The sequence below is a fragment of the Lepisosteus oculatus genome, chromosome 2 (genome assembly GCF_040954835.1).
Source record: "Lepisosteus oculatus isolate fLepOcu1 chromosome 2, fLepOcu1.hap2, whole genome shotgun sequence".
Lineage (NCBI taxonomy): Eukaryota > Metazoa > Chordata > Actinopteri > Semionotiformes > Lepisosteidae > Lepisosteus > Lepisosteus oculatus.
Window position 1 is genome coordinate 68733857 of NC_090697.1, and position 26952 is coordinate 68760808.

General features: G+C 40.0%; 1 protein-coding gene across 2 annotated transcripts; it reads right to left on the bottom strand.

The window, feature by feature from the left end:
* Window positions 1-5772: 5772 nt before the first annotated feature.
* erlin2 (ER lipid raft associated 2) lies at window positions 5773-25265 on the bottom strand. Of its 2 annotated transcripts, XM_069181707.1 has the most exons (12): window positions 25195-25265; window positions 23594-23701; window positions 22962-23043; window positions 22275-22321; window positions 21840-21902; window positions 21422-21549; window positions 18815-18888; window positions 17973-18031; window positions 17123-17214; window positions 15979-16068; window positions 10879-10958; window positions 5773-9933 (listed from the first exon to the last, which is right to left on the bottom strand). In XM_069181707.1, the coding sequence occupies exons 2-12, from the start codon at window positions 23698-23700 to the stop codon at window positions 9760-9762; spliced, it is 996 nt and encodes a 331-aa protein (XP_069037808.1). In that variant the 5' UTR covers window position 23701; window positions 25195-25265; the 3' UTR covers window positions 5773-9759. The 2 variants fall into 2 exon arrangements, with proteins under 2 accessions (XP_069037808.1, XP_006625610.1); XM_006625547.3 differs by lacking the exon at window positions 25195-25265 and having other exon boundaries at window positions 21422-21547; window positions 21841-21902.
* Between the last annotated feature and the right edge of the window lie 1687 nt (window positions 25266-26952).

Sequence of the window (26952 nt, forward strand, 5' to 3'; positions counted from 1 at the left end):
GTCCTCAAGGGCTGCTGTCCAGAAGGCTTGTACAGTAAGTCTCTGTGAATTTCCATCTCCTCCCCACCAAAGGAAAGCTTCAAAAGTGTCCAATTAAGCAAATGAGGACCTGAATTAGGGCATTAAGAATTGAATTATTCAATTAAAAATTCAATGTCTAATCGAGATGTAATGATGTATACAGAGTAGAAAAAATAAATTAGAATCAGCGTATGGAAAATACATAAACCTCTAATAAGTACAGTTAAGGGGGTAATCAACATGAGGTTATTAACTCATTGGGTGAGTAGTAAAAAAGTACTGAGTTTGGGCAGAGCTATCATATGTGATGGTCAGATACTTTGGGAGTTTGGTTCGTATCATACAGGTTAGTGGAAACATGTCATGCCACAATCAAAGGGATTTCTCAGGAAAAGAGGTAGGTCAGACAGTTGACAAATGGAAAACATTCAAAACCACACTGATAATTAAATAAAAACAAAAAATAAAACTTAAGTTGCAAAATCACAGTGACTTCACCCAGGACCAGAGACCTGCCAAGATCTCCCCAAGAGCAACCTGGCAAATCATCCAGGAAGTCACAGTCACTGTTCACGTCTCCTGTGGTGGCAATGGTTTTCATGGGCCAGCCAGGAAAAAATCACTGCTCTCTAAAAAGAACATTGTCTATATATCGATGAATTGGCCTATTAATCTCCTCTCATCCCCACTGATAACTGATATGTGTTGAGCGTTCTGGGGCACTATGGCTGCCGTCGCATCATCCAGGTGGATGCTGCACATTGGTGGTGGCGGAGATGCGTCCCCATCACCCGTAAAGCGCTTTGACAGAAAAGCGCTATATAGTGTAAGCAATTATTGAGCAATATTATTATTGTCGCCCCGCTCAGGCTCTTCAAAGAACACCTGGATGAAAATGTTTTTAGGATAGATGTGTCAAAAGTTGAGTTTCTTCTGAAGAACCATGAAACCATGCATTTGGCCTTGTATAAGGTGGAGAAAACCAGGTCACCCATTTGTCAGCTGAAGCTTATCTCAAAGTGAGGTCGTGCAGCATGACAAAGATCCTAAACGTACAAGCAGATATCCACCAGAATGGCAGAAGTCAAAATCCTAACCTTAGCCCCACTGAAGTGCTATGACAGCTGAAGTCACTGCTGCTAAAAGGGGTGCCACCAGTTACTGAATCGGGTTCACATACTGTACTAATTTACTCAAGGATTTTTAATGTTGGATTATTTTGGTAAATCAAATAGTCCAAAAACATCTTATGTCTTTGTTTTATCCATTTGGTCATGTTACTTTGATCTTTCATTAAAACATTTAAGAGGAACAAATTACATTTTAGGTCTGCAAAATACAAGATTTTCGACTAACCCAGGAGGATTCTGTCAGCACTGTATTAGAACATGTTCAACACTTTAGGATATTTTACTTGCTTTTGAATACTTTATTTGAAGGTCAAATTGCACCCAATTACCAAGATGCCAATTTTTTAATTGCACCTGGTTACCACATTTTATCATGTGCTGCCGAGTCTCTCATGTGGAAAAAACATTCAGCAGAGAACATGGGAGGAACAAGTCATTAAATAAAATAAGGCAGTATTTGTTCATAAGAGACATTCCTCAATAAAAAGGATATTACAATTTAAAACCTCTGTGTTTTCCTGGCCAAACCATAGTCATCAGGGGGCAGATATCCTTTGGTACTGAATACTGCATCGAAATTGAGAAAACCAAACTTGGAACATTAAAATGTTCCCTCTAATCCATGTAAGCTAGAAACAAAAATAAGTCTTTTTCTTATGGGTTTTTCTAGGGATTCAGGATTTTAAAAAACTTCTCTGAAGATCCCGTTAAAATGTTTTGTGATCCAGACAAAGGTTCCAGTGAGGACACTACAAACCACCGAAAATCAACCTTTTGTGACTTCATGAAAATGAAGTCACCAGTATCGTGACACACACCCACACAAGAAGAAACACTAACCTTTTGAAACGTGTGTAATAAAACCTTTAAGCACAAAGAACATAATAGAAAGGAAATATTACTCATATATATACTGCACATACACGTCTGGGAACTTGATGATGGTACCTGTCATACACTGCTGGTAATACAGTTCTGCATGACTAGCCAGGCTTGTCAGTCAGGAACCCCCAAATTTATTAGCACGCTAACACGTCTCTTAGGTTTGGCAATAAAGAGCACAGAATATCAGATGGGAACTGCAGACCAGACAAGACTTACAAAACGAAACATTTGGAATCTCACAATGCTAACTAAAAGAATATTCAATAAGCAGTGAAAATGACCAGATGAACAGGTACAGATTCATTCCATGCTGAAAGGTAAGGAAAAGTTTTTGCCATGGAGTTTTCTTTGGGGAGTGTGTACAGCAATTGGAGGCCCACAGCCAAAACACCGTTTCTTTTCGTTTTACAGTATCTCTCAGCCTGGAATCAACCTGTACCTGTTCCGTTGCAGCCTACACCTGTTGACGCAGCTACCTGGTAAAATATTCCATTTTAAAACAAATTCTCTCCAACAGCCTTACTTATCAAGCTGCATGATATCTGTCAATTTGAGACATATGAAAGTGTATTAAAAATGGAGAGAAGGGGGCGTTTCTTTACTCAAAGGATTGTGGGAGTACAGAAGAAGTTATCCACCCACGTCGTTGATGGCGATGCCCTGCTTACTTTCACAAAACGGCTGGATGAGATCCTTGGCTCAACGAAGTACCAAGCGGGGTACATGGAATAGATGGCCTCCTCTCGTTTCGTTTGTAACCCTTCTGTTATGTCCTAAGTACTGCATCTATGGCTCAGAAACACAAGCTTGTCCGGGCTCAATGAGAGGAACTGGACAGGATTCAACACAAACAGCCACTGCACACTGGATATTCACACATATCAATGCCGCACAGATGTACAACTTGGATTGCGTTCAGCAGTGACCACAATGGGACTTTCACAACACATTCCATTATTACAAACCGCAATATCTGTAAATTAATTGTGGTGATTAAGACAGCAGAATGGTGACAGAGTGGATGGAAGTCAGTAGAATGCTTTAATTACATCTTAGTTAGCTTGGTCAAGACGTTTTTCTAAAAATTGCATAGTGGTTTGCTAGGAAAACAGCATAAGAAGTATGTAAAAATGTTTAGATTATTCGACAATGTTAATTACAGGCAACATCACTGGGTATTATCGGCAATGTGACTAGCTTTCTTGGAAATGTTAAAAAGTAAAGGGTCTGTATGTATAATTTTCCAAAGAATAATCTTACTCATCTGTCTGACATTTAGCTAGTATAAGAGCTCTGTAGTAGTCTACTTGCAATATTGCTCTGGTACGTTTCTAAAGGGTACAGTTTCAAAAAACAGTGAACAGAAGAAAACTACAACAGCAGAATATTTAAAACCTAAAGTTATTTTCTAAACTAAAATAAATGATTTTGGCAAGTCTACCTTCACAGGATTTAGGGCCTTCACTGTGTAATTACACCACAGGACATTATTTGATCCCTTTAGTTCGTTTAAAGAAAAAAAAATGAACAAAGATCACAATTTTCAGAAACGGCAATCCTCCTCCACTTCCTGGGTTTAAAGACTGCATCGGTATGGCCTCTGATCTGCCAATACTAAAATAGCAGTCAAGAAAACTGCCCACTCCCTCCTAGTCAGGTCACTGGAGACGCTAATAAAGACGCACTGTAAAATCTCTATGAATGAAAGCTTCTCCCAGTACAAATCAATGCTTTGGGTCTGTTTCCAAGACATAGCTTTGAAAATGAACAAATTACAAACAGCACCTCCACACTTTGTTTACACTTAGTTTCCTTTGCAAACACTACATATTTTCCCATTCACAATAAAGTTAGAACTAGTTTTGATGACAGGGTATGGAAAAAAGGTAGAATCACATTATTAAAAGCAAACAACACAAATATAAACTGACAGGGACCCCAAAAGCTGAGGATTACAAAGGCCAATAAAACAAGTGTTAAAACCACATTTTAATCAATTTTTTTAAAAAAAGAAAAAAGTAAACCAATAAAAACTCCACACTTGAAAGCGTTGGAGATATGGTTTTAAGACTTGGCTACAAGCAGTGGGAATAAAGACCATATTATTGACTTGAAGAAAAGTGAAAGCCAAGTTTTCTCCTCCAACACACACTGGAATGGCTGTTGCTTGAAAACAAGTGCTTTTTTTAACAGTTTGCATCACTGTGGAATTGCATCACTGATATACTGTACGACTAGACACACAAAAGAAAGCCTCATAAACAACACTGAAAAAACGCATATACCCAGATTTAGGCAGTGACAAAGTCTATGATCCAGAATAGAAAACCCACAAGCTGTGCCAACTCCCTAAAGCATCAAGAAGGCCAGCCTGCAGTGAGGAAATCACAAGTGAGGCGCTCTAAAACTGAGCTCGGAGCGTGCTGCAAAAGAAAGGGCAACTCAGGGCTGTATAACTGTGGCTCTCAGTATCTGGAAGTGGGCAGAAAGAGGTCCACCTTCACTTTCCAAGGGTTCAAGTTTCTTGCAACGTAAAAAAAAGAAACAACCTGCAGCATCCCGAACACCAGGGATCACGTTTGGGAGATGCACTCAGCAGTGCCAGCAGGTCGAACCTGGAGAAAAAAGCATGCGTACAGCAACATCCCATTTTTGCATAGTGATATCCGATGAGGACAACAACAGGAAGTAACACCGGAGTGAACCCCTTTTTTTTACGATAAATGTTTGCCATGAAACTCGAAGGTGCTGCAAACTAGCCCAAACCTTACAAATCTCTCTAAGGAATATTGCATGTAAAGACTGTCACCAATTGGCAGACTTAATAAAAATTCAAATACTCATCCTTTGTTAAATGAGCACTTATGGCTACTTGCTAAAACGAGAAAAACATACATATCTACTAATCAGTATACGACCTTACTTCCCCCGCCAATACAAGCTCCAAGCATTTTTACCCTTCACTTGACTTTATCTTATCAGAAATTGTAAGGGTATTGTACTAGTTATGGTGTAGAACAAGTTTGAATGCATAATATCTAAATATAATATTAATTCACAAATTAAATCATTTTATACAATGCAATGTTTCATTTTGATTGGAATCACTATGAATGTAAAGCATCAATATCACCAGACAGCTAGGTCTTACTTCTGCAGTTATGGGTTTCATTCTGTTTTTGCACAAGATTCATTAACTATCATAAAAAAACATTTTTTGTTAGAAATATCTTCATAAAACTTTTAAACATAACAGTCTGTGTAAAAAAAGAATTGTAGATAAATGTTGTAACACATACTTAGCAACTTATGTTGCCAAACTATTCTAATACATCAAATAAATTAAATATTGGGCAGTTATGAGCACATGGAATGAATCAGAGATTTGTACATATATTTTAATGGGAACTTAGTGTTGCCATTACAAGTTTTCATCTATTACTGGAAATTTTGGAACAAACTGCACTTGTATAGCCAACGATGAGTGTATACTATTTCACAATAACATTTCTTCTGATTTTACTAGCTACAGTAGTTCAATTTGTACTAACATTTGTAGCATTTATTGAACACTCAGCCATACTTGGTAGATGAGAATTGTAGTGGATTAATTCATTTGAGAGACCTTACTTTAGCAGCTCCACAGGCTTCTGAATAGATGCAGAAACATTTGCATCTCGTACCTGAAACGAGCAAATTCTTGAGAAATTCAGAAAAACTGGAGACCCAGGGTACGAACGGTTAAGTCTGAAACTGTTTTATATGATGCAGTTTTTTGGTTCAGTGCAACACTAACATCATACTAGACAAATTCAAGAAAACCAATAAAAATTACAAAATAAAATGAAACATTTAAGTAGTGTTGTGAAAAAGTTCCTTCCTGATTTCCTCTATTATTGCAGGTTTTTGACACTCTGAATGTTTTCAGGTCTTCAACCAAAATCTAATATTAGATAAAGGGAACCTGAGTGAACAAATAACACTTTTTTTTACTTATTTAATTTATTCAATGAACAAAGTTATCCAACACCAACTGGCACTGTGTGAAAAAGTAATTGCCCCCTTAGTGAAATCAACCCAATTAAAGGGATAATTAGTCAGTTGATTGAACACAGCCAGGCTTGATTACAGCCAGCCCTGCTCGATATAAACCTCACTTATTTTGACCCTTACCCTCAGAGTCAAGCTGCCAGCACAAAGATTCAACAAGCACATTATGCCATGATCAAAGAACATTTCTGAAGAGATCAGAAAAAAAAGTTGTTGATATCCATCAGTCTGGAAAGGGTTACAAAGCCATTTCTAAGGCTCTGGGACTCACCGAACCACAGTGAGAGCCATAATCTCCAAATGGAGAACACTTGCAACAATAGTGAATCTTCCCAGAAGTGGCCGACCTGCCAAAATTTCTCCAAGGGCGCAGCGGAAAATCATCCAGGAAGTCACAAAGGATCTTAAAAAAAACATCCAAAGAACTGCAGGCTTCTCTTTCCTCAGCTAAGGTTAATGTTCATGACTCCACAATCAGAAGAGACTGGGCAAAAATGGGCTTAATGGGAGAGCAGCAAGGAGGAAACCACTGCTAACCGAGAAGAACATAAATGCTCGTCTCTCATTTGCCAGGAAGCACCTGCATGATCCCCAAGCCTTTGGGAAAATGTTCTTTGGGAAAAGTGGAACTTTATGGACAACATGGGTCCCATTATATCCGATGTGAAGCAAACATGGCATTCCACAGTAAGGGCATCATACCAACAGTCAAACATGGTGGTGGGAGTGTGATGGAGTGGGGATGCTCTGCTCCCTCAGGACCTAGATGACTTGCCATAATTGAAGGAAACATGAATTCTACTCTGTATCAGAAAATTCTTAAGAAGAATGTCCAGTCACCCGTCTGTGAGCTGATTCGTAGTTGGGTCATGCAGCTCGAAAACCTGCCCATGTTTCTGAATTAAAGCAGTTCTGTCAGGACAAGTGGGCTAAAATTCCTCCACAGCGATGTGAAAGACTGATATTGAATTATAGGAAGCATTTGGTTGCAGTCATTGCAGCTAAAGGTGGCACAACCAGTTATTAAGTGTAAGGGGGCAATTACCTTTTCACAAGGGATATGGGTGTTGGATAACTTTGTTTTTTAAATAAATGAAATAATCAAATTAAAAAGTGTTATTAGTTCACTCAGGTTCCCTTTATCCAATAGCAGACTTTCTCTAAAGATCTGAGAACATCCAGTGTAACAAATATGCAATAATAGAGGAAATCAGGCAAATACTTTTTCACGGCACTGTACATCAATGGTTCCTGTTAAAAAATAAAAAATAACACTTTGCACTTTTTGCCCATTTAACATTATTCCATTGAACAATGAGGTATTAAACTCAATTACTGCTAGTGTTCAGCAAAAGCCTTATGTTGTAGAAAATCCTGTTAGAAATTATACCTTGAAGTGCCTAAATCATTGGACACAAAAGGCCCTATTCTGGAAAATCCTTGAGACACAAGCCAGTTTCTCATTGTACAAGTTGTCAGCTGCTCTGCTTAAGCCTAAAAAAACAGGCTACTTGATGGTCTCTGTAATGTTCGTAAGACCACAGATATTACCTCCCTTGACATGGACATTATTTGCACATAGGGTGTGAAAAACTAAAAATAAGCTGGCATTACCTTCATTACGTATGCATACAGGAGCCAAAGCCGACGAAGCACTGACTCAACTTACTGATACAAATGGACGCTTTTTATACAAAATCACAAACGGAAAACCCACCCAGAATAGTTTCAGTCCAATTCCATGCCATATATGGTATAAAGCCACGGCTGCTAGCCTTGGTACATGATAAAATGTAAGAATATTCTTGGGTTCCTTTAATTATTGTTTAAGCAGACAACTTCCAGATTTTGTCAATCATGGCTTAGGCAGATATCAGGCACTCTCAGTTCTGCTCAGGGTGCCCGATGCGGGCTCTGCCCCTCACGTTCCATGCATGTTGCCAGCTCACGCTTAAGTTGCAGTTAGCAATTTTCCATTCTTCTAGCAGGATAGTTAGTAAAATGATGCTAGTAAATTTACACAGTAAAGGCAAAAAAGGATGAAATAGAGAATAAAATGTTTGATCCCTCATGACTTGGGTAGAAAAAGTACGTATTATTTTATGTACATGTGCACCAACATTTTGTTTAAATTCATGACTGAGATTTGTCTGGATTATATGTACAAGCCTTTGTCCACAATGGATCTCCTCAGGTGAATGAATTCAGATGTTAAATTAAAAACACCTACTAGACATGACCTTTGCAGAAAGGACAATAAGACATAAAGGAAATAACCTTCAAAAGATTCCAAAGTAAAGGCAGAAAAACTGACCTGAGTTTCGAGGACAAGCCAGACAGGTGCCCTATTCACAAAAACAACAAACCCTCTATGCAGAAATGCTTAGTAAAGAAGCCGCCCCTAGAGATGATAAAAACCAGAATTTCCCTCATTGCCCAAGAATAATGTTCTCAAATAATGTCTCAATTGCATTTCTTGATAAACCCATTATTTAATAAAATGCTGCTGCCACTGATTATAACCAAAGGAGATGGGCCAATAAACTATGCCACACTTTAGAGGACAGAGGACTAAATTGTTTTAATAAGAATCGGCTAGAATCCGCTGGAAAATCCTGAACTTTCAGTCTGCCCACTTCCCCTTTTGACAAACATGTCAAATTGCAGTTTCACAATCAGGAGGATCATATGGTGTTATCGACCATAGGGTGTCACTGTAGTTCATCTTGCATTGAATGTGCTCATATCTCTCAGTCCCTCCCTGGCCAGCGTCTGGCACAATACACATGGTACAGTTACCAGAAAATGGAATTTTATTTGGTTTTGCTTAGCAAGTCATCTTAATTCTTTTTAGAAGGATACTGCCACATACTTGTATACCACCGCTGCTGCTGACCTAACCCTCTGCAGACCTCCAGACTTCAGACCATCTGAACAAGTCATAAGGAAAACTGATGCTATTTTTTTCCCAGTGTACTCAATCTTAAAACATGCATTTAACTTTTTCTAAAATTTAGTATTTTCAATGTAGTAGAAGTCAGTTTTTTAATAAGCACAATCAGGTGCAATGTGGAACTTTTTAAATCATGTGTCATAGCACCAAACAGTAAAAAAAGCATTTCTGCCACTGAGATGGTTTAACGATACAAATAGGTTAAACTTTCTTTTTTACTGATACGATTGATTCTTCCATCAGTAAATCAGTGCTTACCTATGACTTGATCTTTACAAAGTTCAAACAGATTCAATCAACAGGGAAGAAAAGTAAAAAAAAAATAACACAACAGTGCACATTTAAAAGAACACATTACACTATGGAACAGAAGCAGGGAAATACTAGAACTTCCATTTTAGTGCCAGGCTTACATACCACGAGCTATTTCAATATATTAATGTGAACTCAGTTTTAACAAACAACGAGGTGGTTGTACACAAATCCTGTAATGGAATGTACTGGAAGATCTGGTATTTGACTACTCTTGTTCTCCCACCCCCACCACACACCCCTTAACAGGTGCTATTATTAATGCTATTGTCAAACTAAACAGTTTCTTTCTCTTCCAGGGCAGGTCACTTAACCTCCAGAGCCCTCACAGCCTGCCTTCCTTGTGCCCTGGCAGGTACCCACTTCACTTTGGCTTTCCTCAATTCCGTGGCCCTCCTAGCGCCCGGCCTAGCTGTGTCCCTGGGCCCCGCCCTCGGAGATGCTGTCCACTGCCGAGGTCCGCTGGGCACCGGCCCCCAAGTCCACAAACATGTGTGGGATCTCACTCCCGAAGTAGATCTTGCTGTTGGCCGCAATGGCCTTGAACTTCATCAGCTGGAGGTACTCCGGGGTCAGCTTGAGCTGCAGAGAGAAACGGGTGGGGGTTAGAGAGGAAATGGACAAATAAGTTCTCACCCAGGACCCAGCCTCCTATGCCCCACGCCACAAAGTAGTGACCAGTCTAGGTCCTGGAAATTCCCAGGTACCATTTGCTTTGGCGATACATGCTCATGACTCAGGGCAGCCCAAGAAAAAAAGGAGTACTATGCAGATAGAATCAGCATCCTCCTGGGATGCAAAAAAATAAATGTTTCATTAATGCTTGCCATACTTTTCAAATGTCTGCTTGGAAGCATGCAGCCAGAATCCCACAGATCACATGGTAGGAGTGTTTAATGCACCAGCATTTCAAATGCATGACAGCAAACTTCTTCAGCAGCTTCAAGAGACAGGGTTCAAGAATCAGCAAAGGTATCATCCCGGGCAGAACAGCTCTCACTGATGACACTGTAAGCTGTCAGAGGCCAAGGTAGTAGCCGAGGTAAAGAATTTCCTATTCTGCCTCAAACATCCAACCCAACAACCAGGCACACATGGCACAGAACTACAGTATACTATGGGATCAACCCAGATTAAAACCAGTAGCCACGGCAAGGCTAAAAGACATCTAGCACTCAGATAGCAGGGGCCAGTCTCCCCGATCAGCTACTGAGAAGCCTTACATCTTCTAATCAATGATAAGGGATAAATGAACAAGAATGGACCTGACATGTAAAAAAAAACAAACACTCCTGCCAAACATGAACAGACAGTAATGGAAATTTCATAACATTGAAAGGAGTCAAGAAAATCTTTATGAGGAAGTCTTAATGTATACAGAAGGCTTCCAACTTAGTTTGCTGAATCCAAAACAGTATAAAAGGAAATACCTGGACACTGTCTTTATTATAGATAAGATTTGAGGAAGATCAGACTGTCCTACAGAGTCTACATCTCTTAACAGAAGACAGTCCCATGATCAGTCACCTTGTTGGCTTCTGCATTCTTACGGGCAGTGTAGAACTCGGCATCCGCTCGTGCTTTTTCTCTGGCCAAGTAGGCAGCATCTAGGAAAACAAAGAGTTGAGTGGGCAACAGAGAAGCAGAGAGAGAGAGATCCTTAGATTTAGATCCCTCAACCATCATCAGTGAGCTGCAGACTACCTGGGCAGCAGACATCCTCCTCAGTACAGAGGAACAGTCTCCAACCTAAAATCCTGTTGCACAGCACAGTTTATCTAAGAACTCAATTTAAGTGCAAAAAGAAGCCAAAGGCATACAGGCCCCCAGCTAGATACTAGACTCCCTTGCCATGGTATGAGACCTAAGTGGAGTGAACAACCCAAAGCTGAGACAGACCTTGACAAAGTCCAGGCTCAGCAACTACAGGCTACAGTAAGGATCGACTGACACAGGCAAACGAAGACCTGGAGACAGTGTGGGCGTGGGAAGAAAGACGTAAAACAGTTTCTGTACCATGCTAAGTACACACCGGTGAGAGGCCCTTACCACCCCCCAGCATAACCCGCAGGACATTTTACTACAACCAAGTTTAGTACAGAAGTTAAACCGCTGACAATACTCAGAGAAACACAAACAGACAACACGAGAAACCAGCTCATGGCACAGTCTTTGTGCACGGCTCCAATCTGTACATAAGCTCAGAGATAAATGTTCCTTAAGTGTGAATAAGTGATCATGGATTACTTATTCAACAGATATTTAAAAGTATCTGAACAGTAGAATATATAACCTTGGAGAGGCAGAAATAACCTCTCGCAACATATTACAATATCTAATATGTAACATACTGTATGGCTGCCAGCAACCATATCACCCTGCAACTTACAACTGACAACCCACTGCAGCTCAGCAGGTGTGAGCCTGGTCAGTATCTGGATGGGAAACCCTAAAGTTGTTGCTGGAAGAGGTGTTAGTAGGACCAGCAGGGGGTGCTCACCCTGCTCTCTATGTGGGTCCTAATGCCCAGTATAGTGACGGGGACACTATACAGAAATAAGGCGCCATCCTTTGGATTAAGACGTAAAACCGAGGTCCTGACTCTTCATGGTCATTAAAAATCCCAGAGGGTTTCTCGAAAAGAGTAGGGGTGTAACCCCAGTGTCCTGGCCAAATTTCCCTTTGGCTCTTACCAATCATGGCCTCCTAATAATCCCCATCTATGAATTGGCTTCATTACTCTGTTCTCCTCCCCACCGATAGTTGATGTGTGGTGAGCATTCTGGCGCATTATGACTGCCGTTGCATCATCCAGGTAGGGGCTACACATTGGTGGTACTGGAGGGGAGTCCCCATTATCTGTAAAGCACTTCGAATGGAATGTCCAGAGAAGTGCTATATAAGTGTAAGCAATTAATAATTATTATCATATTAACATTACAAAAATACTACACAGTGTACAGTAGAACATGATTTTGTGCATTCAAATCCATCTTATGTATATGAAGACAGTCTTGACAAATCTTTTTAAAACATCCAAATCTTTTCTGCTAGGAAAAATGGTACGAGTCATGAAATTACAGCTGACAAACTTTTAAACAAATCTAGGAATTTTACTGAAGCAATCTGTGTAGAGAAGCGTGATTTGAACCTACAGCCTTTCAGCTACAGGTTTAGAACGTGCAATTATTCTCTTAATACTCACAAAATAAAGTCTTGAAATCTGTGCAACATAATCTGATTCATGTCAGTATATCAGCACTGAGGCATACTCTGCTTTAGAAAGCAAAGTCAATGTATTTACTTTTTGTATTTGCTTCTGTTGCAATCGTTTGAACAACACCTGTTGTTTTTTGATGAGAAACTTTGTTGCAAATATCGCATGATCCAAAGAACAGAATAACACAAGATTTAATGATGAAGTGGAAGTGATTTTAAAGACTTCAAGACAAATCCCAGCCTCACTGAACTTGAAAATTATGATCTATATAGGACCAGCTTGTGTTTGGGGCCAGGAATCATGGACAAGATCAGCATGAAGGCAATCTGAGAGGAGCACATCTGAACAGGTTTCAACATTGATGAAACCCCCCAAAGTTTCACAACAATCAGTACAGGGGTTTTTCAGAAGAAAAATGCAGTCAAATTGTCGTCATCTTACACAGAAAATCTACCAAGCTTGGAGTTAATTGGCCACATCATTAAACAGGAACAGTTAACATTACTTGAGATACGTTTCTCCAAACACTGCTCTTTGGAAGCCTAATAATTTTGAAACTTAATTTTAAATCAGGGATAAAAAAAGTCACAACCTTAATGTTAAACATCATATTTAACATCTTTAGACGTTGTCATGCTAATAAAGATTTTTTTAAAACTAAGTTTGTTAAAAGAGAAGCTTGGGAAGGCCTACTGAGAAGCAGTTGAATATTTAAAACATCTGTGGCCCTGAACTATCCAAACATAGCACTTGAGTCATATCCATGGGTTGTTTTCAGACTTCGAGTTACAACCTTTTTATTAAATTATTTCGTAAAGAGCTGAGTTTTAGAACTTCTACTAGACAAATATAACTGAAATTAAATCAATCAAGGGAAAATAAAATATCGCTTTTTAAACAAGTACATGACAATTCCGAAAACTGAAAGGACATTTTATTGTTTTGCTGAAAAATATTTAGTGTCTCCACCTTGTTTTGATGTTCTCTAAATAATCATGAAACAGAACTTAATGTTGTGTGAAATCTCTCTGACTATTAATCAAAAATTAATCATGATCTCACAGCAAATATTACACTCCACAACTACACAGAGTAAATTCAGAAGATGTAGACAATAATTTTACTGTGGGAAACAAATTGTATTAATAAGCATATTTGGCTACAGACTGCTTGGCTGGAGAGATGTTTGTCTTGTGAAATGACTACATCTGAAACTCCTTATGATTACCCACTGCTGAGAAAAAGGGTCACTACTTATATGCTAGAGAGCATGAAGAGAGGAAATTCGGGTTTTCTTCAACCCCTGAACTTTCAACATGGATTCCAACAAACAGTTTAACGAAAAACCTGTTTTTAAAACTTGGCAGCAGCAAAGGAATAATTTAATTTAATAGTAAATTATAATAGAACCATTTTTAGTCTCTCTTTAAAGGACGAGAAAGAAACAAAATCTACAAATCTGTAAATGGGTTTGACTACTTGCTGGGCAGCAAGGTGGAACTGCCAATCAATTAAAGTGATTTTTAAATATACAGTAGTCTCCTTTATACACGTTTCACACAACCAAGTATCACTTAAAACATAGAAAACCTCATTAAAAACGCAGCATTTGTGCTGCAGGAAGGTTTTCAAGTAAAGCTGAATTTATGCAAGTCAACCTTTGCTTAGCCAGGGGAAAGGCTGTATAACAATGTAGCACTTTTGAATGTATGTGTAACAGTACGATGGCATTCGAGCAATCTGAAGTCAAACAAAGATGACTAACTAGCTTCTTTCAAGGAGATCATTAAATCAATGAGCTACATTTGTAGCTCCATGACTAACACAGCAAATAAACATCTGGCAATAATTTTAATATATTATCAGAACAGCTGGTGAAGCCATTAAGCAAAAGCAGTACAAACTCACACAAAAAATACAATGCCTCTGTTGCTTCGATTGCATTTGTAACAGTAAGCAAAAGTAAAGTGATGATCAAGATATTTACTTTTTAGCTAGCTGTGCAAGGATTTTTCTAGATGCTACTTGAAAATAATTAAAAACCAAATAAAAAAATCCTATAACCCACAACTTGCGTTGGATAAATAACTGTAGCTGTTCACTGCTGGCAGTTCAGCTGGTCCTTGCAGAATTACGATAAGATCACTTTATTGGCCATATACAATTTCTTGTATTAGGAATTTGTATTTTCACATACCCCAGCTTGCTCTCCATGAGACACACAGTCAGGGAGAGAAGCTTGGGGTCAGAGTGCAGGGTCAGCCATTTATACAGCGCCCCTGGAGCAGTTGGGGTTAAGGGCCTTCCTCAGGGGCCCTACGGAGTAGGATTCCTCTGCCAGCCGTGGGATATGAACCGGCAACCTTGCAGCCACAGGCACAGATCCTTAGCCACAGAGCCACCACATCGCATTATCTCCTAAATCATTCCTCCTGGATCTCAGGTTCAGTATAGTAAACAGTGATTTCTGAGAAAATTCGCTTCTTTTTAATAAATATCCCCTATCTACCATAAAAAAACATCCAAAAATATTAAATAGTACACAAGTCCTATAGATTCTTCTGGCTCTTAATTTCTGTTAATCTGCACTTCTGAATACAATTTAAATTCATCTTCAATAGGGATTTGAAAAGTAACTAATGGATTTTTACTGTTTTTGAGTGTAGATGATGAACACTATCACGCACATCATAAAGGGGAAATGCAACACTTTTTACATTTCAAGGTTAGAAATCGACATTGATGAGTGCATTTCAAACCACGAGTGAGATGAAGCAGCCCTTTTACAATGTAAACAAGATCTTAGAAGAAAGCATGCTTTTCATAGCAGAATCTAGGAATTCTTAATGCTCACTAATTTTAAGAGCTGATCTGCTCCTTGTGTTTATGTCATCTTAGCAAACTTCGAATTTATATAATACAGAAGAACAATTAGACTGCAAAAAGACTGCAGCTTGAATTGTACTGAGAAGTGCTTATTCAAGAGGATTTTAATGCAAAATGAATCCTGCAACTATTTAAAAAATATTTATACCTCCAAACTTATTTTAGGGGTGACAATCTAGAATATGGTTAAAATGGGGGAAATTCAAAAATAGATCTTAACCACATTAAAAATCTCCCTCTACACACTTGTGCTTTTATATTCTACAATGTGCTTTCCATTGTAAGCATATGGGTTTACTAGTGTGTATCTACTAGTCGGTCTCTTCACTCTGCCTTTGTCTGCTTCAGCTCAGTAACATCTGTCTACTTCTGTGAGTGGATGTACATTCATCTCATGGCGATGCCCTTCACTGAGCACAAAGCAGTGACTGCGAGTCAGAGGAGATGGCTGGATTACTGACAGGAGAGCTGTCACTACTGACGGCTGTCAACATTTCCATTCTACGTTCCCAAACGTTCACCTTCAATCTCCGAGATCTTTTTTTCCGTCTCCTTCTCCATCACCTTCTGCCCATACTTGATCTCTGCCACCTGGGCCAGCTTTTCCGCCTCTGTGTAGGATAGAAACAGAATGAATTAATGGGTGAACAAACAGATGAAGGTATCGGTTTAATAAGAGAAAGGGCACCGTTATCCCACATTAGGGGATAAAATTAAATTAAAATTTAATTTATAACTAAAATTAAAACATGTTTAAGTCTCCTATCTTATAATACAGCACAAATGCAATGCTTTGTTGATGTTAAATAGGTTCCTAATCTGAGATGTCATAAATCCTGAGTCTACAGGCTTATTTTGTTACTTTGAAACAGTCACGATTTCAGGAGTTCTGTCCTTAAAACATTTAATTTGCACTCACATGTAAGAAAAGTGGAGAAAGGCAGAGATGCACCCGTTTAAAAAAAATGTTTTTCATTTGAGTGCATGTGATGTATTTTTTGACAGATATACTGTACCATCTTTTAATTATCTCTTTTTAACATTGAACCATATTAACCGACTTAGGTTGAGGCTGCACATTTTTGCCTCACAGTACTGGAGTCCTGGGCTCAATCCCTGGGGTGCTGTCTGTATGGAGTTTGTACGTTCTCCCCATGTTAACACAGGTTTCCTCCCACAGTTCAAAGACATACTGATAGGTTTCTGGTAAAAATGGCCCTGTTGTGAGTGAATGTGTGTTTGTGTCTATCTTTTCCCTGTGATGGACTGGTGTCCTGTCCAGGGTGTATCCTGCCTTACACCTCTTGCATGCTCAGAAGGCTCTGGCTCTCCCAGAAAACTGGATAAAGCAGTTAAAAAGAATTAACTGACTACCCATCTTGCTCTGTTTTGCAATTCCACCCCCAAATAAATTCACTGCTCTCTTTTTAACAGTGAAGGACTAATACTTAGACAGTTTTAATGATGTCCCATAACTTGTCAGTGAATGCAGAGTGGAATGTGCATCTTTCAGATGAACCAGGTGGTGGCACAAACCTATAGATCGACTTCTGATACCACATCCCACCCTTTAAGGGAAACAACCAATCACAGCTCATCATCACCAAGTACTTCGATGTCTCAGACATCTCCAATTTTCATTTCAGCCCCGCCCTCCTCACCTACCAATCACAGCTCTCTTCCTCTCCGTTTCTGCCTCTTTCTCCACTACTTTCTGAGTCTGCGCTGCGATCAGCAGCTTCGTTTTCTCACTTTCCCTAGTGAGAGAGTAAAAAAAACAAAAACAAACCTAAAGCAGGCCTGAGACGTGCCACGCTTACACTTCACATTTCCATGTCATATGCCGCACACAGCAGTGACATACTGTACATAGAAAGAGTGAAAAAGGAATAAGAGGAGAAATGGAACCTAAAGCAAAATGCAGTTAAGACTGGCAACAAGAGGCACTTTGTCTTTTACACAAAGGATTGTGGGAACAAACTACATAGCCATGCTGTCAAAACCGAGAACAAAGCTACTTTCATGAAATGGCTGGAAGAGAGCTTTGGATCACCTAGCTACAAAAGACCGAACAAGTTCTATGCCAAATGGCCTCCTCCCATCTGCATACTTAATCGTTTTATAGACAGGCATGCCCCCCTTAAATTCTTCATGCTTGATTATTTATTAACAAGGAAAAATGCTAAAAATGTTGACTTAACTAATGACTCAAACAAATACTTAAATGAAAAGGCATATAAATGATTATCTGTCCTTAACTCACTCAAACCAAGCAAAAGCTGACTGAGTTTGGTATGTAATGCTTAAAATTTACTAGAAGCTTAGAAGAGAACACAGACATTTTGAATACAAGATCTTTCAATGAATGAGAATCCTTCTGCTGATTCCCAAGACCATTAATCCTCAGAAGAAAGCTTTTCCTTTCTTAGCTTTATGTCAGAAATTGATTTATCGCCCCACAAAACAACTGACATACATCCTTTCAAACAAGGAATGCAAGCAGTAGAGAACTTACATTAGCTCGTAGTTTCTGCGTATGGATTCTGGAATGTTGGGTTTTGTAACACGAACAGCCTTGAAGGCAAGAGGAAAAAAAGGAAGAGGCGGGAAATGAAACACCAATCCAAGTTTATATTATGATTTATCTCATCTTTTGCCCTTTGTGGTCAGCTACCATGCATTACAGGAAGTGTTGTATAAACAGGCATTAAGAAAATAATGGAAAAAAGTCTAAAACACATACACAAATACTACTTGGAAGGTCTTAATTAAAACAGAAAAAATGCTTGGGAGAAAATAAGAGTAGGGATGTTTTGTTGTTACATGTTCCATAATCAATGTTCATAATGTTCATAATCAAATTTCAGGTAAGCAGTCAACACTATAAAGCATACTGTATCGAAACAAGATTTTACACTTCTTTGCATAAGGATTCTAATCCGTGCACAGTTTTTACATTATGTTGCTTTAAAGCTTGGAGTATTTGACACTTTAAAGTAGCAAGTCGTATTTATTATAAACCAAACCAAAAGGCAAGAAGTAAATAGATTACAAAATTAAATAAAAATCTATCCCCCAAATCTACATCTCTAACAGAAAATATCTGCATATCTGTATCAGTTTCAGCCATCAATCATATAGATAAAAGATAAAAAATAAAAAATAAGATTATAAAGCACTTTTCTTTTAGAGAAGAAACCATTTTAGAATTCCTTTAACTTGTCTGGCAAAATGCAGTTGCATTATTAATGTGGTGTGACGACAGCAGATAATGCTGGAATCAAACTGTCATGCAAAACTGAGTCCTCTGCCACAGCCTATAATAACTGCCTAAATGTACTCCATTCCTTCTCTCACCTGTATGATGAGGCCAGGGGCCATGGTGGTCAGATCCTTCTGCAGAGCCAGTTTAAGGTTCTCATCAATCTGATCTGTGAAGACAAAGCCAGGGAGAACACTCAGCCACTATGACCTAATAAAACCATGGAAGCATTAATACCTAAACGCTTGTAGTGTAGCATGAGGTAGGTATTGGATCCAAGATGGATCCAGTCACCAAGTTCATTGTCAATATCCATAAACACATGAAGTATTCTATCCAAGGACATCTTAAATTTACACAGTAAGCTAAAACTGTGAACCCTTAGTAATTGTTGCAAAACGTTTTCCCTGGAAGAGGGCAAAATGCTTCCAGTAACCTTTATGGATCTGCAGTCCAGACAACTTACTAACAGTAATTTTTGCATGACTCATGAGGTTGTTTTGCACTGACAAGGATCTGAAGGAAAGAGGAATGCGAGATAGATTATCTTTGAATGCAATAGCTCTGGATACACTTTCACGGCAAAACCTGATGAAGTTTGAAATGTGCTTTTACGTCACCGCCAGCTGCGATTCTTGCTAGCAAAGGAATTCGAGTGCTCGCATGGCCACCACAAAAACCAAATCAGGAACTATACTATATTCATCACCTTTTGAGAAGAACTCTGGAGACAAAAGTTCACACAGTTCACACAGATGGCTTCTGTCTTTCATTACAAAGCCTGGCTTATTTCACACAACTCGAGTGGATCACTATTCTTTGAGAATATTTTTTTCCACTTGAGATAAAATACACATTTGATTTTCTGTTGCCTCCATATGAAATCACTAATGATTGACATGCAGCAATCCAGAATCAAATATAATTGTTTCCGTTTCACATTTTAAGTTCCAGTTTGCAAAAAAAGCCATGTTGTTATATAATCAGTTTTTTTATATTACTTAAATATTTAACAGTTTTTCATGGTCACATGCCATTTAATTTACATATGAGGACACGGAAGTGCAGGGATTCTGAGCAAAAATACACTCATTCTGACTTACAATTAGTGGACACAAAAAATGGAAAGCCTAGGGTATATGAAGGAAGACTAGATCAGTATTTTGAGACCAAGCTCTTCCACCACTGTGATTCATGCACTAATTAAGCAAATATCCCTAAATACTCTGGGTAATGAATACAAGTCTGGACAGGCCTGTAATTTTGGATCAGTTTAAAATCATTATGGCTGGCATGACAGCAAGAGAGCTCAGTGACTTTGAAAGAGGGTGAGTGTTAAAACGCATTTGGCAGGACCTAACTGATGTATTCAGTGACCAGGAGCGCACAACATGCCGATGTTACACAAGCAAGTGTCTAAGAAGAAGTCAGCTTGGAACTCTGATGGGGGGGGGGGGATGTCATTAGCAAAGGGCAAAAGAGGCAATCACTGCAAATCAACGGATTTCACATTTTAACTTGGGGTGTGAGTAGCCAGTTTCATCTAAAATGGTCTGCTGAGATCTCTGTGAACGGGACATTGCAGTCGGGTTACAATGCATAAGCCCGCTCATCACACCAGCAATGCACGTGGAGAAAGTGCAGTGGAGAAATGTGACGTGGTCAAATGAAACATCCTCCACCAACAAAAGGACGAGTGTTTGAGTGCACTCATTCCTTTAGAAGTCAAGTTCAATGTTAATTAAAACAAAAATGTGAGCGATCATCTTCACACCATTTTGCAGCACTTCTTTCCTGCTGTGAGGAGTTCCATCCAGCATGATGGCGGCCATCCTTCGAGCACGTGTGGTTGCCCAGTGGTTTGATGTACGAGACACTGAGCTTAACCATACTATATATCATGGTTTTCTCAGTCGCCAGATCTGACCCAAATTGAGCATTAATGGGGTACTCCTGAATGACGTCCCAGTCAGTGTTTTCCTCCCCCGTCAACCAGAAATGAGTTTATTGCCGTTTAGACTATGCCTTGGTGCATGCAGGCCTTACTAGCTGCTCATGATGGCCCAATGACCTATGAAGTGTGTATTTTTACCACTATCTGTATGTCAACTCCCTTTTGTTCCACAGTTTCCTATAAAAAGCTTGTTCAGCTCCAATGCTGCAATCAAATTGGGTTGATCATTGCAGGCAACACAAAAATGTACAAAAACAACTAATATAATTGCTAAGAAACAAAATAAAACTGATTTACCAAATGTTTTTTGCTATACTGATTATAGTGCAAAGAAAATACTGAAAGTCATTCAGCAAGTTCCTCCTTGGCACAATATGCACTCTAAAACTTATCTATGGTAAATATTTTCTGGTGCGCCCTCTGGTGTCAGTTTTCATGAAATGCACTGGGTTGGGATTAAGCAGTATTTTTCAGCTGTTTCAGTGGAAAACTGAGAACATCATTCACTTTTCAGGAAAAACAGCCTAACTCTGTTAATATTAAGCAAACACAGAGCATCTTCTAGACCATTTTAAATTAGTTTCCTATTAATTTAGGAGTATTTCCAATGTTGAGAGTTTTTTCCTCACCACGTAATTATTTTTTTTTTGCACAAAGTGTCCCACTGCACTTATACAGTAGGAGCCACAGCACAATTATCAGAAGCAATGAGGAGATCACAGTACAGCAGAGGGAGTGCATTTCTCACCAAAGAGCTCAATGTAGACTTCTTGGAGGGTGTGCACACTGCAGAACTGGTTCAGCTCGTGATGAATCTTGTTGAAGATCAGGGCCTTGTCATAGTCTGCAGTGAAGTTCCTCACAATATCGTATACTCCAGGTAGAGACAAAGAGAGTGGGAGAGAGACTCAGATTCATGCATGCTCACATGGGTTTTCTCCAGATGTGCCAGTTTCCTCTCATCTTTTTAATAACATGCTGGCTGTGTGTTGAGACTAGCATACCATCCGAGGTGTGATCCCACCTTACAGCAACACCAATTAGAGACTATAACAAGAACAAGCAGCCTTCTAATGACTGACAGATGGAGATGTGATAAACGTGCATGATTAAAGGACCCTGTAACCATGTTAATAATGGGTGTGCCCCTGTAGGTAAGGGAATTACCTGCTGAAGGGATGAGAAAGTTGACCACCTCTATCCTGTCAAAGTAGATCATAACACCGCCACTGCCAAGAGATCATAGAAACCGGAGTGAGGAAACAAATCTGTTCTCACTTCAGTTGTAGTCTATACCCGTGTTGTAATAGGAGTATATCTTTAATATTTGCAGGTGTAACTTGTACAGATCAGAAATCAAGATACAGATATAGAGTAAATATACAGGTGCTGAAGAACACAATAACAGTTGGAAGCAGGAGGAGGCCATTTCCTCGTGTGGTAAAAGATAAGCCAGTGAAAACTCATTATCAAGATTGTTCAACGCTGCCAAACCACTGTGAAAGAACAGTAATATTAGCACTAGTGGTAATCTGAACTATTCGAGTTATAATCAGTATTATTCAAATAAAGGCAAGCAAGAAAACCCATCAATATCTCACCTTGTTCCACAAGGGACGTTTTTAACCTCATCTGTTTGTAATGTCGTCTGCAGAATAAAGAACAAGAATGAACCAAACAGTGCAGAAAGCAAAAACATCAATGCACTATAACTATGTAGCTTCAATACTGATCTTATAAGAAAAGGGCTGTTGAGTGAGATAGTTTAATTTCATGGGATCAATCCAACCATGTGATCTGTTACACACTTTCTGTATTTAGTAATCACAGGTGGATCTCCAATAAACTGAACTTTGTTTTAGCTCAATGATGCCTTTGTAAAATTCCCATACCGTATACAGTTCTAAAAGCTTGCAAAAGGAAATCTTCCAGTCTGTCACCACTTGATTCATTTAGGAAAAAAAAAGATTCATCTCCTGCCGCTTAACATTATGGAAAAAAAAAGACATTTCTACAAATAGTTACAAGAAACTTTGACATTTTATGAATTTCGGATAGAACTGAGGGATTCATTTGACGTGGCAAAAACAGTTGTTAGTGTGGCCACAAGCGAAACAAAAGCAAAAGGTTAAAGATCTTGAACTCAAACTTGGAAAAACTGCCTTCATTCCAATTTCATGCAGATTCTACAGTTCTATGTATGGATAGATACAAACGCTCTATTTGTATTCAACACTTAAAAAAAAAAGTACAGAGTTACAAAGGCAAACGTTCACACGAATACCCACCTGCACGGATTTGTAAGAGGTGATGAAGGGCAACATTAGATGGAACCCAGGACCACTGGTGGACGTCAAGAGGGCACCACCCCTGCAGAAGGCAAGGAAAACAGTGAAAGTGACTGAGAAAGAGGAAAAATAAAGCCGTGACTATAACCCATCCATTTTCTGACCACTGTATCCAATACAGGGTCACGGAGAAGCCGGAGCCTATCCTGGAAAGCAACAGGCACAAGGCTTGATACCCCCTGACAATGACACACAAGTTTATTGCGAGGCACACACAGAACCACTCATACCAGGGCCAATTTTCCCAGATGCCAATTAACCTACCAGTATGTCTCTGGACTGTTGGAGGAAACCCACATGAACACAGGAAACACATAACAACTCCACGCAGATAGCACCAGAGGAACTGAACCCAGGGCACCAGCGCCGTGAGGCAGCAATGCTAAGCACTGCACCACCGTGCTGCCCTTGTCACTATAACCACCTTGAAAAGTATTTTAACAGCCCCGTCCATTTGCAGCCCGATTTCATGACTTTGCACCGTTTGAGCAATGCAAAACTCTCGCTCGCGAGCCGCGGGCAGAGCAGACGGGGCACCGGTGGCACCAGTGAAGTGAGCCGTGGCCACTGACCTGTAGTACACCCCGATGTGCCCCTCCTCGATCTTGTGCACAGAGGAGAACAGGGCAGCGGCGGTGATCGCCATGACGACGGAGGCGATGGCGCCGAGCTGCGTCATCCTGGGGGGAAGAAGCAGAAGTCAGACGCGACCCAGGACCGGGAGTTCAGCATCATGTCAGGGCTGCTGGCACTGGACTGCTGACACCCTCTAAGCTGCGGCACACATCGCCTCCATAAAGCAAAGGCAATCCAAATAATTATTCTTATTTAGTTAGTTATTCATCAAATACTCCCCCCCCCACAAAGTGTACACTTTGGAGAAACAGGATTCTTCTGATGCAAAAACATCATGTGGATTGGTAATCCGAAGAACAAGTCTTGGAGCCCCCACTCTTAACTGAGAATGTCAGTCATACTGTGCTCATGTGACTGGCTGTTTCCATGTAATAAAACCTCTTCCAGCATCAACACACTGATTCCTGAAGCCCCTTTTTAAAATTTCTTCAGGAAATTCTTCACAGGAACAGTCTATTTAGTGTAAAGTGTAAAGAAAAATAGATCTAAATACCTTCGCATTCCAGTGCCACAACATAGTGGGCAGAATTGTGGTTATTTTTAACACATTTGTCAAGGTGCAGATCTCCAAGTTCTAGATAACTCTTCTGCACCTTTATTTCTTTAACTTCATTTGAGGTTATCATCTCAAACTCCTTTCCACAATATAGTGCACAGCTAGTTTTACATAGTGGTTTATGTCACTACACACTGTGTAATATATTAGACTTTTTAAACAAAGCATTGCTTAATCTGCATTGCATCTTGGAGAGGTGCTGGCCAGTGGCTACATAACCCGGTGGAAATAATATTAATTTAAATAACCAATACATTTGTCATGGAAAGCACTGGTTTCGACAACACTTCGAGGATCGCTCAAACTTTGACTCAATGTGCACATTTCCTGGAACTCACTGACCGGTAACCTAAGATCTTAGAACAAATAAGCCAACAGCTGCTCACTCAGAGCAAACCTGCAGCCGGAACTCGCCGGTGTAGGATCTTACAATAGGATATATGACCCCGTGTTTCTCCTGATATTAAGAGGATTCGCCTGAGAGAAGGAGGGAGATTTTATCTGCTCAGCGGTTACTAGTTCGATATAATCCCGTTGTCCGAATTTCAGTACAGCCTGCATTCATTTAAGGTAAATGACCTTTTCAGTCCGCTGCCTTAACTAACATTTTTGTACTTCTTCTGTTGAATAATGTCACCCATACGATGTGATGTTACACGTCTTGCGTCAGGATACAAACAAGGAGCAAATACGCCTGTTATTCCTTTAACTGCTATTCCAACACAGAGCCTTAACGCAACGTCATTTATCTTTATAGTGCAGACAGTCATAATCAGAAGAACACATTCGAAGGTTGGTTAGAGTAACCGAAACTGAAGTTAATTAAGTCCATCTGTGTTTAAGAAATGTATCACACTATGAAGTCCAGACATACATGGTATTGACGACTATGGGATTTTTGAGACAGAAACACCTTTGTATAGTCCAGTGTCGAGATAATTCGGCCCCCGCTTTAAAGTAACATATCTCGAATCGCCTTACCTGTTCGCGTTCGCTCCAGAGAAATTAATCACCTGCACGACCACTTCCGGAAAAGATACAAGCGCTCTAGTGATTTGGTCTGTGATGTCTATGGTAGAATGAAATACATTGTGGTGCAGAGACTGCCATCTACAGTAGCGGAGTGAAACAGATATTACCGACTTAAAGCATATTTTATGTATTGATTAATGCCAAGTGTCCAATCATGTTTTTACTGTAGATGTCTGCTAAATGTTTCTGTTTTGGCAACGCAGTAATGTTTCGGTCATGTCAATAAAGCTCTTGGAATCTGACATTCAGTCCTGGTGATGGAGGGATGACGTGCCTTCTGTTTTCTAGTACACTACAGCCTGCACAGCTGATGACGTGTGTGAAATCAATAGTTCAAAGTAATATTGTTTGTGTTAACAGGGTCCAGGTTGCTTGTACTCACGGGGGATTTAAAATTATTCGGAAAACCTGGTGGACTACACTGTCCAGCCCGAGACGGGGTCTCAATGTAACAGTCCAAGCCAGTCGAACAGAGAGAGGTACAACGATAACTGGAATATGCGCAAGTACCAAAAACAGCAGGAAAAAGGCAGGAAATGCCAAACATTGCTCCCCCACATAATCTCCCCCTGTCGCACAATGTTGGTTGCGTGTACTGTGACATTCCAGCAAGTTTTCTGGGTCACCCTTAACTCACTGATGTCTAAACGCATGCCCAATTTAGTTTTCATCACCTATGCAAGTCGTCAGAGAAGTAATTGATGGATTGTTTGAAATAAATACTCTAACTGCAGGAAGCTCATAAGCACCACGGCCCGGCCATTCGCGTTGTAGGAGACCCAACTTACTAAAGAGCTCAAAACTCACATGATATCTTAGGCTTTACAAATAGATGACTTGCAGGTGACCTACCAGACCTGATGGATTCTGACTCTCCCGGGCTAGGGGTGGCTATCCCTGTAATATAATACTTTTTGCTAGCATCGCAAATTGGTCAGTTTCACAAGTAGATTTCTCCCATAGATCTGCAAAATGTTATTGCTCAACATGTAAAGGTAAATGTTAAATTGAAAGATTTTGATATTGTAACGCTCTCGGGTTCACGTGGGTATGCGCCCTCGCCACTGCCGCCGCAGGTCGGCCCCCCACCGCTGGGGACTCGAACCCAGGCCTCTGGCGTCACTCCACAGGGAAGTCTCCCATCAGCCTGGCAGCTGCGGTGATGTCACGGCGCTGGAAAGCCGGCTCGCACAACCTGCAATGTCGGCCGTATGCGTTACACTCTCCCCCGCTTAATTCGCTGTCCTCGGCAAAGGGCTTTCCCATCCCACTCCTGACACCAATGTAGCGCCCTCGCTGCTCCTCCCTCAGGTCAGCCCCCCACCGGTGGGGACTCGAACCCAAGCCTCTGGCATCACTCAGCAGGGACCGCAGCTGATGGGTGATTTAGCTTAAGCTCAACTGGCTGGGTCCCTGTTGAGTGACGCTGGAGGCCTGGGTTCAAGTCCCCATCAGTGGGGGGCCAACCTGAGGTGGCAGTGGCGAGGGTGCATATTCACGTGAGCCCGAGAGCACTACAATATTATTTTATAATTTGTTAGATCTGATTTGGATAAAGGATATGATTTTATTATTAATCTGTTAATTATTCTGGCAAAATACTTTATCCACAAACGTAAATGGTCAAATACTGCTCCCTCTATTCATGCTTTTAAAGTTGAGTTCCTTTTTAATTTAAATTCTATTAGAAATTTAAAGAATCAAAAG